The following is a 15,279-nucleotide window of genomic DNA, read 5'->3' as shown; positions in this document are numbered from 1 at the left end:
GCTATCAATAGATATATTTTATTAAAAATTGTTTCGATGAATACAATTCGTCTTGATTATCTAGCAAAATCAATCGTGTGATTGACGGTATGAACGTAAAATAATGAAGGCAGGGAAAAAGATATAACTTATTTACAACAGACAGGGAAGTAAATCAATACAAAATAATGTAACATTAAAACAGAAAAAAGGGGAACAGAATGTTTTGTCAGTGCGCATGAAGCTAGTTTAAAATGTAATATCAATAACCATTAAACCTAACGTACATGTCGGAACCAATGCGGGTCGTGCTGTCACGATGCGCAGGGCTGAGTATTTTCTGTCGCCTTCCACCGAATCTTGTGCACTTCGGTCGATTACAAATAATAGCTATTTCTAGGGCAGCGAAATTGCAGTGGTCATGAGTAGCGAATCGTTTATGCCAATATTGCTGACCCGATTACGATTGGGTAGGTCGAATGTAAAATACGCATCACGAGTGCAGGCTGTAAAACAGTTAAGTGGCCATAAGATTTTTGCACCACCATGAATGATGTCCGCCCATAAAGCGTAACGCAAAGTTCTTAAAATTCATACTGCAAGTTGAAAATGAAAAAGATATTACTATTTACAATAGAGACTGCCACAAACAAAACTGAAACCACTTTGCATGATTGAGCTTTCGGGGGTAAGCGGTCAGGGTGGCTTCGAGAATCTTTCGACAAGTGAGCTAAATACTGCAGGTAAGGAAAACAGCAGAATTATGTCCGGTCCGGCGCGAGGATTATAGCCGTAGTAGACCGGCAGCACCACCGGCAGGATTGGCGATGGGTTCGATAATCGTATAAAATATTTACAAAATCATCCGTTTATGAATACGCGACTCGGCTAACATTCGCACGCCCTAGGAGAAGTTAAACGGGACGCTTTCCCTTAATCCAACTTTCCAACTTTCCTTTTCAACTTTAACGATTGCACTTTTCACTTGAATATCTTTCTCGTCGCTTCTCCGGCGTTCGTTCGAGCGCCCTTGTTTCGTCATAAACCGTTTTATCCTTTGCCAGCATAAAATAAAACCTTGGTGGTGGAACCTTTCTTCACTTCACGTTTTGTTTCTTTTAGATCTTCCCGTGAACGCCTTTAAAAAACGCGGGTGCATTAACCCTCGTTCAAAAATCAGTCCTTTCCTGCTTTCACTCCTTTTTTGTGTGCTTTTCTCACTCTATTCGACAACATTTTCACCGTATTATGGAGCTCTAGTTTGAATTAAATTTAATGCTATTCTTAAGGCAAACGTTTCTTCCATTCGCTGTACACGCGCCGAGGACAACAATAGCAAGCAACGGGTGGAGAACGTTTGTTTCGTCCCCATAAACGGAATGGAATATTTTATGTCCGGCCGGCGCGGTTTCGGGTTCGTCAGTCGGTTGGTCCGGCAAGAAAACGAAAAAAAAAAAAACATGCAAATAACACTAAAACATCGTTTCAGCCGACGGGGAGACAGAGACGGGATCCGGGTACGACTGTGGCAAGATTCCTGTGCACGGACATTTAACCTTTCACATCCTTCTCGACGGCTTTTATCTCTATCCTGCTAGCTTCGTTGCACCGTTTGGATAATTCCACCGGCCACGGTCACCGGCCATTCCGGGAGAAAAGGGTTTAGGTATCGTTCGGAATTTATCATGGCGAAGAAGATTATCCTGGCCGACCGACCGGCACCCTGGGTTGTGTTCACGTTTCCATTAGCATTTGCCGTCCCCTCGCGCGCGATCGTCTATAAATCAATGTAGGAAAAGAAAAGGATTAAGGATCAGTATGTCTGGGTGAAGTAAAAAGTAGCTATCGCTAAGAAGGAGAGAAGAAAAGGTTACGTTTACAGTGCGATTCGTACGTTTTGCCACACCAACATATTGATATATTGCTCAGTGAAATGAAATGCAAATCACCTTTACTTGACTACAGTTTCTAAACCTTTTTAAACTCGTCTTAGAAACAAATTTCCTTAAACAATATTAAGTGCTAACAAACAAAATCTCAAATAAAGGTTTGCATTCATTAAGCCTTAAAACAAGCTGTTTTAATAATAAAACTAATTGTCACTCAACAATATTCTTCTAATATTTTGTAGCTTCTTCTTTATCCTAAGTGCTCTTTCGGAATTCTCTTGGGCATTGAATTTACAAGACTTTGTTTCACTTGAACGTTTCCTTGACGAATTGTACCATAAACAGCCGTATCGTACGGGTAATCAAAATCATCTTCTAGAACCTCGCAGTAAGAGTTTGAGTTTATTCTCGAGGATATCCTTCCTGTATTCCTTCTCCAAAGTTTTTCTAAGGTCGAATTTGGTCTATATGATAAAACTCGAATCGATTTTGACCTTGTATTTTTTTTATCTGCGAAGATGTATTAAGTACACCGCTAACAGTACTTAAGTGCACTGGAAGATACAGTTAACTTATAATCTGGCGGCCGCTCAAGTGATTGTATGTTCCGAATTACTGCTTGGCAGTCAATGTTTAACAGTCTACCATATTAAATGGATCTTTTCAGATAATTTCATTTAACCTTTTTAGATCATATGATATTGCGGGCAATCTCACGATAATATTGACTAAAATCATCCAAAAAGCCAGATTGTAGGTCACTTTTCACCATCGTCCAATCGTTACGTTCTTCTCATGGGTTCCAAAATCACTGTCATATTCTTAAAAAATACCACTGAATAGCAAATAGTTAGAGGCTCTCTTTTGTAGCAGAAGCTTAGCAAATAAAGGAGAAAGCGGCACCAAACCACAGCGTTGGAGATTAACCAGGCTAAAACCTAAATTATGATAGCATCACCAGCGACCCTGCTGACAAATGTACAGATAAGTTACCTCACGTTTGAAGTCATCCTTAATTTTATCTATCTGGGGTTGAAACTCATCATAGACAACAAAATTGATGTTGAATAACGCTCAAGGGTGCTGGTTATCAGTCGGTCATACTACAGTCTGAGGAAATTTCTCCACTCAAAATACCTGTCGCAACGGACTGTTCCAACAGTCTCAGATCTCACATACGCTTATGAACGGATACGGATTCTGTCTGAAGATGCTTGGAAGGATTTTTTGACTCCATATGTGTGGAAGGTCAAGGGAGGAGCCAGTGGTGCATGAAGATGGTTGGAGACCCTGAGCGGAATCACAATTGAGGCCCCTAGCATTGTGCTATTAGAGGGAAACAACAGGATTTCCTTCGCCAACGCGGGCCCCTTAACCAACGAGGCTCCGAGCGGCCGCTCGGCAATAACTCGGCAATAACTAGCAATACGAGTTGTTCAGAGAACGTTGGTGAGTTTCAGCGAAGTAGACTCGCCATGTTCCGGCTCATGTCGTGAGAATGACACTGGACGACCCTGCCCGTAGGGTCTTTTAGGCCGTCCACACGGACAAAATAGGCGTGATTGGCCCAAATTAAGCTCAAGTTAACGCGTCCGTCAAAATGGCCGGGAGAATAGATTAGCAGTCGACGGCGTCAACTAGACCGTGAGCAGTACTGAAGATTAAGAGGATTGAAATAAGCAAAGAACAAACTAACTTCAATGCAGAATTTACTAAAGAGTTGCGAAAAATAATGGTTTTTCAAGTACATTAGCGATCCATAGGCACTCACACTATATACAAATGCATCACACTGTATTTTGCGATTGTAGGGTTGAATGTTCTGTCACTCTCCTTCGAAAATGGTTTTGAATTCTTTTATTTTCCCAGCAAAAACGCACTTTTTTAAAGTTTACAAAGAGTTTTAAAGCTTATGCGAATGTAAACTCTAGCCATAACTCACAATACAATACGTCCTTACGATTTCACCTCTTTGGAAACTCCCCCTAAATTGCATGGTTTGCTGAAACGCTTTGATGCACGCTGAAAAGGTGCATACAATTGCATTCATTAAAAACATTGTGCCAAGAGAGAGGCGCACCATCAGAACATCAAGAGGCCGTCCCTATTCCAAGTAATGCTCCAAACTATGCCAAGAGTCGTCCAAATTCCTGGTCCAATTTATTCCCTCATTTAAACCTACTTCCCCCGAGGGGGGGGGGGGGGGGGGTGGCAGCCATTGTTGCTGTGGATCCCGGACTTCACCCCTGGATGGGTAAGTTTGCAAATTTTCCAACCCGTTTGAAAAGAATTTTTGCATCACAAAATTGCGGGTCGAACAAACTTTCTTTCGAGCCACGCAACGAGACAGCCGACGACGAACCCAACCAGAACACATAAATCTTTTGACCGTCAAGTCTTCGGTTGTCTTGCCTTTGCCTTGCCTTCCATCGGTTTCCTTCTTCTTATTTTTTCGTTGTACCAGTGCTGCAACTTTGGATTCGACCGTAAATCAAAGAACCATCATCTTAACGGGCGCACCGAAAAACTTCAAAAGTGTTTTTAGCACTTCCAGCTTTTCGCCAGCCGGTTTTTATATTTTCGAGGTTAAGCGGAATATAAAATTTGAGAAGAGTTTTGGCCATTTTTGGTGCTTCCTTTCGCTCTCTCACTCGCCTTCCCTCGACTGTTTGCTTTGGTGGTTTAGCTGTGAAGTGGTCAAAATGAGCATGCCACAGCTCGAGGATAAATTGCATATAACTCACAGAAGGTGTTTGGAGACTGCTAATAGCTGCTCACAATCGGAAAGGAACCCTCTCGGTGTGGTTAAAAAGTCAGCATAAAGGACACAACCACACACACACAGACACCGTTGATAGCAGGCTCGTACGTTTGCCGAAGAAGACTTTCCAGACATTCCAACCGAGGCTGCATCTTTGCACCACGCCCGAATGCAACCCGAATGTGCCGTAGCGTTTGTTGTGGTTCATAAGGTAAGGGGAAAGAAGCACAAACACCTTCCTGCCCAGGTGCCAGGCGTCGTGGCACCGGTTCATCCACAAATTCACGCAACAATTCACACCACATTGTGTTGTGGTTTTTACCGTTCTAATATTGGATTGTGCTCCGACACCCAGCCCGGGATGAGACCGGGAACCGGAAACGTCCCTAATATACGACGAAACTGATCGTTACCAGGGTGATCTAGGCATCCGGGGCATACACTGCCGGCGTACCTGGTTGTGGTGAAATATTTTCACACTAATTAGTGTCACTTTAGCTACCTGCTACAACTGACTGTGCTCTGTGCTGTGTTGTGTGGCGGTTTGTTGGGTGACAGTGCGTTAACAGTCTGTGCTAGAGAACTACTTCTTTAGGAAACTTTTTTTTTTGGTTTTGTTTTTTTCTGATGCAACAAGCAATCTGAACAATGCTATCTGACGTTTGATGTGGTTTCGATGGAACATTCTTCAAGCGTTGACCATCTCAGGTGGAAATCGAGGCAAATATCGTATTGCTTGAGGTGTGGTAAAAGTGTTTCCTCAAGTTTCTTGGGAAGCATTTGGCATTTACATAAATATTTTAAGAAAAATGTATTGAAATTTGCATTGGAATCCTGTTTTATAGCCGCACTTGATTTTTATAAAATCAATGCATTGTCGTTCAATTTTATTCTGCACATCCCTTTTTTGTTTAATTGTTGAAGTCAAACTAACCTTTTCCTTGAGATTGATGGATTCCGGTATTATAAAATAATTTATTTGAGCTTATGTTACACCTTGAATTCGGTAAAATAAGCAACACAACACAGTAAAAATCAAACACAAAATGTTAGTCATAGGGAAGCATAGGAATGAATCTCTCAAAATGAACTCTAAGAAATGAACTAGTATATTTAATTATGTGTAGGGCTAAGCGAATAAACAGTAGAATATGAGAACTCGAAGGTACAACACATTAAAACGAATTTTCTTCCCGATCAATGAAAATCCCTACCGATATAGAAAACCATTTCATCCAAAGAACGAGTGAGTGATGGTTTTGCTTTAATCATAGACATGGAAACAAGTCCTGCTTTAAATTTAGGTTAAAATACGGTAAAATCTGTATTATATTTGTCCTTAGCATATCTGTTACTCGCAGAATCAAAAATGATACTGAAAAGTATGTGGCAAGTAAATTTGATACCCTTTTCTGAAATATCATTTATGGCAAATGCTGGTATACTATTGTTTACAAAGAGGAATTCATCAACTTCAGATGTCATTTTACTGCTCAGTTGGTTGTAACTCTTCTGGAACGTCAACTGATGTAATGAAAAGTTTTTAACTAACTAAGATAAACTTTTCAACCAGATGCTCAATTCAATAAAAAGAATTAAAAAAACTATCTAAAAACATTTAAGATGTATTTTTCTTGAGATGTACTTAAGGTAAGAGAGTATTTTCGTACAATTACTTCTTATATACTGAGATCCAACTTGTACTACTTATTAGCATTTCTGGCTTGATTTTTCTTCATCTTACCTGTAGTCTGATAGTTAAGGAGTTGATTTCAGGTACTGCCTAGTGAAGACAGGCACCACTATCGTCTCCACGACTGGACCGCCCTCTATACTGAATTGATAAGAATGAGATCCAGTAGAAGAGGTAAAAGCCAAATATTACCATCAATAAGCTGGATAAAAAAATGGCTAAATCCAACAAAATCAAATATTTCAACATAAATCAACAGCTCTTTTTACAGGATATCAAAACTGCCTGTTTACGAATCCTTTTTGCTGGTGAGAAGAAAATGTTGCAACAACGAGAAATATGTTCTGAGAAATATCTCGATGTAATACAAAGGTCTAATAATAAATCAAAATCGATAATAATAGGAATAAAATTTTAAATAAATTTTAAGCCTTAAACTATAATGATTTAAATTGTTTCGGAAGTATCATTGGGATACAACCTATCAATGTTTGATGCTATCCCGTGCATATCAGAACTTTAAAACTTTGAAAATTAATAGCACTCAACTATTGATTTCAACACTTCTCAACCGAACCAAACGAAGATGTACTACATGTTACAGAAAAGGCAGTTTTCTATTATTTTATCAGCAACTAGCTACGACTTAAATTCACCATGCAACCCCGTTAGTCCCCGAGCAAACCTATTCACCACAACTGACAATCCCGAAGGGAGTCTTCCCTCCCCTTGGATCAAATATTGATGCTGTCCTTTTGAAATTGCCTACCACTTTATTGAATCGGAAACTGATTGAAACACCGATGGCAACGGTTGAACGAGGCCCATTGTCCTTTTTTATGTCCCACATGCCGATTTGTGCGAATCATCTCAACAACACACTACAGTCGATGGTACTACCCCATACATTCTGTGGCCAGCGTTGAAACTACTTTACCGCTCTTATTCAAACGACTCGCAAGCTTAAAGTTTCGGTGCTGTAAGAGAATAATCGGTCAGACGGCTTGGGTCGCTAAATGTTATGAGCTTTTGCTGTCTTTGTTTATTTGCTTTACACAAGCCTCAAGCTCGAGCACGAAAACGGACGCCATTTCTAATCCAATCAATCGGGCTCGATCGTTTCCTCGTCCGTACTTTTGTCTCTCCTTTTTTAAGCTAACCATAAAAAAGGCAACATCCCTTTTCGTTCATCCCGTGGGATGCATCGTGGAAGGAAAGCGTTTGGTTTGGTCGGCCGAGTACGAGAAGTGAAAAAAAAAACTAATCCGTTTAAGGATTTTCAAAAAACCACTCCGCACCGAAACAACCCAAACGGGTGCAATAAAAATAACCGGAATAGAAAAGTCCCGGTGGGTATGTAGGTTCGGCTAGCTACCCGGGTTTGGGTTGTAAGTCTTTCACGCGTCTTTTTCTTCGATTTTTTTTTTCGGTAACAGCTGTAGGAGCAAGCTAAGCGCACCATAAAGCCCGAACGGTCTCGTTTTTCTTTGGCAAACAAAACAGAAATCTTGTACGAATAGAGTCGCCGCCATATATTCATGTAAAATACAGTATCGTTCGATCGATAGAACCAATCGCGAATCGAGACAGAATGCAACAATGACAACGTAACAATTGAGCGTACGCAGCGGACAAGCAGATCCCCCGGTTCGCTAAACCCAGGTACGGTAAAAATGCTTCAACAACTAAACTAAAGTGAAGTAATAAAGTAAGTTCGAATAGCGTAGTCTTTGGCCTAAAAGAAGGCATAAAGTACACGCAAAAAGCGCTCCACAAGACACACAGAAGACAACGGAAAAACGGGACTCACGGTGCGTCCGCCCGAACTGACGACAAAAGTCGTAAAATAAAAGCGAAATGAGCCATGGCCGCCATACTTTGCGCTTGCCTTAGTGAGCACATACACCCTCGAACGCTGGCGGAAGTTGATCTTCGACGGATTTCACGCGCATCTGAGATGAAAAAATCCCATTCAGGAAAAAGGGATAGAAGTGCAAAACTTTCCTCCTCGCCATCCCGCCCATGTTCCTTCCCTTCCCCGCAACCTCATGCTGGACCTTACAGGACCAACAGTCCTGCTCCGGGACAATGACAAAGTCTCACAGTACGCGTACACATCGCCAGCCGGACGTTGGGTTTGACTTTGGCGGGTTTTAATGATCAGCTTGATGATGATGATGATGATGATGCTGGGACGATAGACAGAGTGTCACCCGACGTCGTCATCCGCAAAACTACTGGCAGGACAAATAGTAAATGAGGAAAAATCGTCCTTACATCGCCCCGTTCCTTTGACGAGTAAAGTTGTGCCCAGTTGGGCCGGCGGTGCACTGTGAGCCGGGGCGGAGTAAAAGTTTGCGAAGCGAAATAAACTTCCATTCAACAAGAGAATTAAGATGGCTTTTTTTTCTCCACTACTTTTTGCTTTGCTGTCCTTCCTTCTTTTCGCTGTCTCTCTCTCGACCCTCATACTATATCTACTAGCTCATGAAACCAATCGGTAGTACATTCGGAATGGGGTTGGACTGTTATTAGCAAGTTTTCTGTCCGGGTTTTTTTTCTGAATCCTTCTGGAAGACATCTGTCCAGATTGGTTGTGTCCCTGTTCGCCGGACAAGTGGAAGAAAGGTGGAATTGTATGGATTTCAATCAGCTGAACTGAAGTCATTGTCTAGCAGACATTTGCCGGCCGTGGAGATGAGGACTCATCGAATGAATACGATGATAGGAGTTGGTGCAGTTTTGCAGTTCTTTTTTTTTGTGTAAGTCAAATCCTTAAAAAAGATTTTTGTATTTAAAAGAGAAAGGACTTTGTTTTCAATTTGTAAGGTAACGCTTAATCTGTGTTGTAACATTTGCTTCAATCATGCATCTCACACATTAACCTTCCGATTCCAACCATTAACCAGCAATGGAACCAAATAAGAGCGGAACAAACCATAAACAGTACCTCCCTGTCTTCAATCTAATTAATAGCATTATATTGCCCACAGCCAGTGTTTAACCTCCTTTGCAAACAAACTTGTTGCATCGGCTGCACAAAACGGCAACCAGATCCGGGGCGGGCGGGAAACGATTTCGATCTTGTCTTGGTGAAAAGTTTAATCCTACGCTTTTCTAGCAACGATGCAGGCACGACACCAACTGCAACTCACCGAGCTCCGTTTGCGTTGCTGGCGAAGGATGATGGAGGAAAACAAATTTTTGGGGCCGAAACTCTAGCAGCGCCCGGATGTTTTGGCACGATAATTGCGTGCAAAGCGGCGACCAAACAAGCGATGAAAGTTTGGCGGAAGTACGACAATCTGTCCATTCGATTAGTTTTGCGCGAGCAAAATTAAATCATGCTTTCCGTTTACTTTGTTTACGCCCTCCGCTAGGGTAATTGCGTTCGAGTGGACTTTGAGAAATTCTTGCGCTGGGGTTGAAGAATTGCTTTGCCCGTTGCATAATTTTAGGGGCTCTAAACTAGGCATGGAACTTTGTGTAAGAAAGAAGCATTTGAAGCAACACAAAAAACTGATTTAAAATGCGCTTGTTTGTACCTACCTCTGCTCACTCTCACTGTCATCCAGCCGCTCTAGTCAATTCGTTATCCTAAGCTACCAACTAGGCAAGCATACTATACGCTAGCATTCCGCCCTTAGCCGACGAACGGGAACGGTGCGTAGGGGTTCGGGAAGAAGCCTGGGAAGGCGGCGGCCGCCGTCGGCTGCACGGACACCGACTGGGTCAGGTAGGTGGTCAACACCGTCGGGACGACCGTCGTCGAGTAGAGCGTGGTGTAGGCCGTCTTGGCACCGAACGTGAGCTTCAGCACCTTGCTGTTCGTCTCGGTGACGATCGTCTGCGTGACGACTGGAGTCGATTGGATCTGGAGCTGTTGCTGCTGCTGCTGCTGTTGCTGCTGTTGGAGCAGCAGTGGGTTAAGCTGGGGGATCGGTGGGATCGGCAGTGTGGGCAGCGTTGTCGTCACCACCTCGTAGCTCGTCTTGGTGATGGTGCCGATCGGGCGGGAAATCGTGCTGAGGATCGTGTTCGCACCATTGATGATGGGAAGTACGTGCGATTCGTACACGGTTTCGAGCTTGATCACCGGCTTGGACGAGGTAATTACCGATGGAATCTGGGCCGCAGCGGCTGGGTTGAGTAGACGAAGCAGTGCGAGCTGCTGTAGCTGTTCGGGAGTAAGAGCTGGCGTCGTTACAGGCGCTTCGGTCGTGACACGGTTATCCTTGTTGCTGCCCGTGATCTTCTTCTTCGGTCGGATGTTCTCCGGGATGTTTGTCTTGTCCACTTCGGACAGATCAAAGTCGGAGCCGATGCTCGATAGGTCCAGATCCGAAGGTAGTCGTTCGCGCTTGGGCTTATCGTCGTCGTCGTTTTCGTTGTCATCTCCAAACTCCAGCTCCAGATGCAGCTCCGAACCGGCCTCGTCCAATCGGCTGTTGAACTCGTTCAGGGTACGCGACGGTACGAAGTGGTACAGCTCCATCGGTGGTAGTGTCTTGGTGGCGGTTACCAAACGCGTCACGTGGTACGTCTGGATGAGCGTGTAGCTCGTAGTGTCACCGTCACGGATCACGGGCAGAATGTGTGTCTTGAGCATGGCCTGAGTAGTGCTGAACGTTTCCGTAAGCGTCTCTAGTGGCGGCGTTTCGGTGTCGAGGCCGAGCGAAATCGGTGGCAACGTGGCAATGCTCGAGTCCAGCAGATTGCTCTCCTTGTCGATGTGAGTCGTTGTGGCCAAAATGTTCTCGGTCAGTGGTTCCGTCAGCGATGGTGTGATGGTAGCCGTCTCCTGCTCCAACACCTTCTCGATAGTCGAGGTGACGGTGATGTAGCGTGTGTTCTTCACCGTTCCCACCTGGAAGAGGAGTAACAGTAGGACGAATAGTAGGACGAGTCTTCAGATATTGTTTGCTGATTCGCTCTACTTACCTGGAAGGTGTAGGGTGACTTGATCGTTGCGATCTCGTAGTACGTGTCCCGGAAGTCGGCCGGCGTCGATATCTCCACCTTCAGCGTCTCGATCGGGTACCGGCGCTCGATCTGGTTATCGCTCTCCGCGTCGTTCAGCACATTCCCATGCACCGAGCCGGACTGGTCCAGGTCCGCGTCCGTGTCCACCTTTTCCGCGTGTTCGGGCGACTGCGCAATATCATTAGACTGTACGGATGTGTCGGAAATCGGTGCGGTCGTGAGATTTTCCAGTACCTGATCCTTGGGCTTGACCGCGCTCTGCTTCCGGATCGCGACCGTCGGCTTGGCGGGCGACTTGTACTGCCAGCGGCCCGGCGACCGGTTCAGCTTAAACTTGTACAGGCTGGTGGTCTGGCCCGGTTCCTGGTCCAGCGGTGCGGACGGCTGCGGTTTCGGTTTGAACGATCGTCTGGTCGCCGCGTCCGGTTGCTGCTGCTGCTGCTGCTGTACGGTCGACACGCTGTGGGATGATGTTGGTTTGAAACCGTTACGTGAGGACTTATTGCGCCGGTTCTGATAGCCCGAGCCGGGCGTCGGGGCCGGCTCACTATAAACGGATACCGTGGCCACCTCCACGCTAGATGTAGAATAACGGTTATATCTTGTACTGCAAAAACACGGTTAGCGGAAGAGAAAGGAAGGGATGTGTTTTACAATCACCGGTGGGTGGGCGTGAGCGGGTGTCTCTGTACCAGTATGTACACATTGCGTGCGTGTGTGTGTATGTGAGTGTGTGATTTTTTTTTGTAGTTGGCCATTTGTTTGCATGCAGCACTTTGCCCCAGAAGAAAAACAAAACCCCAAAACGAAACGCTCGGTGATGGTGGATGACTTTGGTATTGCGTCGGTATGTTGTTGTGTGAGGATGGGCGAATGATTGTGTCGAAATTGAAACAAATGTGTAATGAGAGGTGAAATATGTTGGGTGAACGTTGTTGAGTGAGGAATGAGATGCAACTGTGATGGAGTAGTGTGATGGTGTTGATGTGCTCTCATGCATAACAATAAAATCATAGAAAAAACAAGACGAACCGAAACAAAAATAAAACAAAACAAACGTGCAAAATCAAACAAAACAATAAAACAAAAGAAAAAAATAATAAAAAAATAAAACACATATGCTGATGAACGATACTCGCACACACAAACATTCAAACTGATGAAGAATTGATGGTGAGAAGTGAGTTTGAAGTTAATGAATATCGATAAAAGATGAATATGAAGATGAACATGGATATGTAAAAATGAAACAAACCCAAAGCACAGTCATACAGCTTATGCACACAAATCCACGCACACACACAGGGGAATTTAAACAAGGATGTCTTTTTACAATTTTAAGCAAATAATTTACAAATTTTTTTGCATAGAATTTCGAAATTTTACAGAAATTTACATTATTTGTTTAATATTCATCCAAACACGTCGCAGAAATAAGAAAAAAGTCAAAATAAAAAAAGAAAATAAAACAAAAATAAAAAAACTTCTGCATGCGTTTGGAGAGATTAAACAAACGAATTTGAGAGACTGAACAAATAAAATCATTTAAAGAAACAATCGAAATCGTAAAGAGATCCATGGCTAAGGAAAGTAAAAACATAACAAAATCAATAGTCAACTGCAAACACTCATGCATAACATTCACTTACACAGGCTATGAGAACGAAATGAGAACGAAATGAGTGGTCCGACCGAAACGACTGTGCGGACGGACGTAAGTGTTCGCTTTTGAAATTTTGACTTCCGATGCAAATACCGTGGACCCCGAGCAGACCCCCGGGCACGCTTCGCATCGGGCAAAGTCCTTGCAAGCAATACATACGCTGTGGCCGGTCCGGGACAACAGTGTCCCCGGTAACCGTAACGCTACGGTACTTACTTCTTGCCGACGGGCTTAACGATTTGCGTGTTGCGGTACCGGTTGGCCGGCTTCTTGCCGTAGGTGGGCTGTGGCGTAACGGTGGACTGGGGCGTGACGAGCTCGCTGTCAGCAGCTCGCTCCTGCTCCTGCAGTTCGTTCTCGTCCTTGCTGATGCGGTTCTTCAGACGGTTCTTGAAGTTACCGCTAGCGCCACCGGGCAGCCGGCGGGATGGTCGCACCAGGCTCGAACTGGGCTGGCTGGCGAACAGGTTCTCCAGCGGCAGCCCGGTATCCTCGAGCGCGTGCGTGGCGGGCGACGGCGTAATGATCGAGGCCGCCTCCGGGCTGTACCGTGGCGTCTTGTTGAGTGCCGGTGCCGCCGTCTTCAGGATGCGTAGCGTCGAGCTCGGGTTCAGCTTGGGCCGGCGGCCATCGCTGGCGGCCCCTGCTGCACCGTTGCCGTTCGCTGCCGCTCCCCCTTGGTTACCTTGAATGACATGAGATGTGCTTTGTAGGACCTGCGCATACTTTCCTGAAATGTAGGTGCCGATCACGCTGGTCTCGTGGACGGTGGTAACGCCCTCCTTAACCACGGTGCCACCGAGCGTCGTCACCAGGCCGGTCGGGTGGGTTCGGCCCTTATTACCTCGCTTCGGTTTGGCCGCCTTCTCGCGCGGTGCCGTTGCTTGGGCGGTGGCGGCTGCCGGCTGTGACGCAGCTGCCGTCGGTCGCAGATTCACGACGCGGAACGTTTCCTCCACAAACTCGGACGGTTGGCGCGAAAGAAAGTCGTACTCGGGCTCGCCGATGTTGTTGCCTATCTGCAGCACTGGTACCGGCTCATCATCTTCCTCTTCCTCGTCGTCGTCGTCGTCGTTGTCGTCCTCTTCTGCGTTGGATGGCTCTTCGTCGTTCTGCTGCTGTTCGGCAGCTCCAGCCACGGCAGTAGCGCTTTGGCTCTCCTTCACCTCAGCAACAGGTTTCACTTCATCTTCCGAAATGTTGGAGAACATTATCGGCGAGTGTTCTTCGTGCTGATCCTCGGACGGTGCCACCACTGCCACTGGTTCCTCGGTCGTCGTGGTAGTAGTCGCTGGAGTCACCGGTTTGACAGCTTCCACAACATGCATCTTCGGTTTTTCTGGCTCCTGAACCGGTTCAACCGTTTCAACATTTTCTACTTTCTGCTCGATCGGGTTGACTTCGTGCTGCTGCTGTTCCTTTGGCTCGACACTTTCCTCTTCTCCTTCTTCTTCCTCTCCCTCTTCCACGTCTTGCTCCTCCTGGTGTTCTTCCTCGACCAGCTCCTGCGGTTCCTGTTCCTGCTCAAACTCCTCTTCCTCCTGTTCTTCCTCTGATTCAATTTCCGGAGCCGACTCGGTCGTCGTTGTCGTTGGTTCAACCTTCGTTGCGACCACCTTCACAACCGGTGCCACCGGCTTAATGATAACCGACTTCGGAACTGGCTTGACGATGAATCGATCCGGCTGAGATTGTTCCTGCTGTGGTGCGGGTTGTTCTGCCTTGACCGGAGCCACTTCGACGATTTTCGGCTTTGGCTTCAAGATCGGTTTGATGGCAACCTTTGGTACGGCTTTCGGGACGAACTTCAGTGGGCCAATCGGTTTCGTCGTTGGAGGTTTCGGAGTTTCCGGCAGTACCTGCACGATGCTAACCTTCTCTTTGGGCTGTACCGGCAGCACGACCGTTTTGCTCGGCTTAATCTCCCTGACCACTTCCTCCGTGGTAGTGGTGGTGGTGGGAGTCGTTTCGATGATCGTTGGTGGTGGAGCCGTCGTTTTGGGTGGTTCTAGCGGGAAATGGTGTTTGTTTTGGTGGGAGCACATGGAATATAAGGATGGTTAGTAAGGAAAAACAAATAAACGCCGCAAGGTATGCAATTGATGTGCATCTGAACGGCAATTAAGAATATAACAGGTTTAAATGGAAGAATTTGCTTATTAATATGAAAAATGTTACTTGTTTAAGTACAAAATATGAAAGTTTTTGATTAAATATAATCTTATCACGTAAAATAACGACCGTAAGCAATCAGCTAATTGCAAGACAAACCTGTCTGCTCAATCAATGAACCAACCAACCAAGCAAACCA

At 45.2% G+C, this 15,279-nt stretch overlaps 1 protein-coding gene across 8 annotated transcripts in view; it reads right to left on the bottom strand.

The window, feature by feature from the left end:
- Nucleotides 1–2: 2 nt before the first annotated feature.
- The window catches only part of LOC118506108 (proteoglycan 4), a 146,494-nt gene continuing 131,217 nt past the window's right edge, over nt 3–15,279 (bottom strand). For 4 of the 8 annotated variants that reach the window (XM_036042795.1, XM_036042794.1, XM_036042796.1 and 1 more), the window contains 4 exons: nt 13,185–14,976; nt 11,264–11,912; nt 9,872–11,189; nt 3–1,756 (listed from right to left, as the gene is read on the bottom strand). In XM_036042795.1, coding sequence (XP_035898688.1) covers nt 9,966–11,189; nt 11,264–11,912; nt 13,185–14,976 — 3,665 coding nt within the window. In that variant the 3' untranslated portion in view covers nt 3–1,756; nt 9,872–9,965. The remainder of the gene's footprint in view (nt 1,757–9,871; nt 11,190–11,263; nt 11,913–13,184; nt 14,977–15,279) is intronic. The other 4 variants (XM_036042798.1, XM_036042799.1, XM_036042801.1 and 1 more) reach the window with 4 other exon arrangements.

Source organism: Anopheles stephensi, chromosome 2 (genome assembly GCF_013141755.1).
Source record: "Anopheles stephensi strain Indian chromosome 2, UCI_ANSTEP_V1.0, whole genome shotgun sequence".
In the NCBI taxonomy this organism is placed as follows: Eukaryota; Metazoa; Arthropoda; class Insecta; order Diptera; family Culicidae; genus Anopheles; species Anopheles stephensi.
Note: the sequence above shows the minus strand (reverse complement) of the source record. Positions and strands in the feature narration are given on the sequence as shown.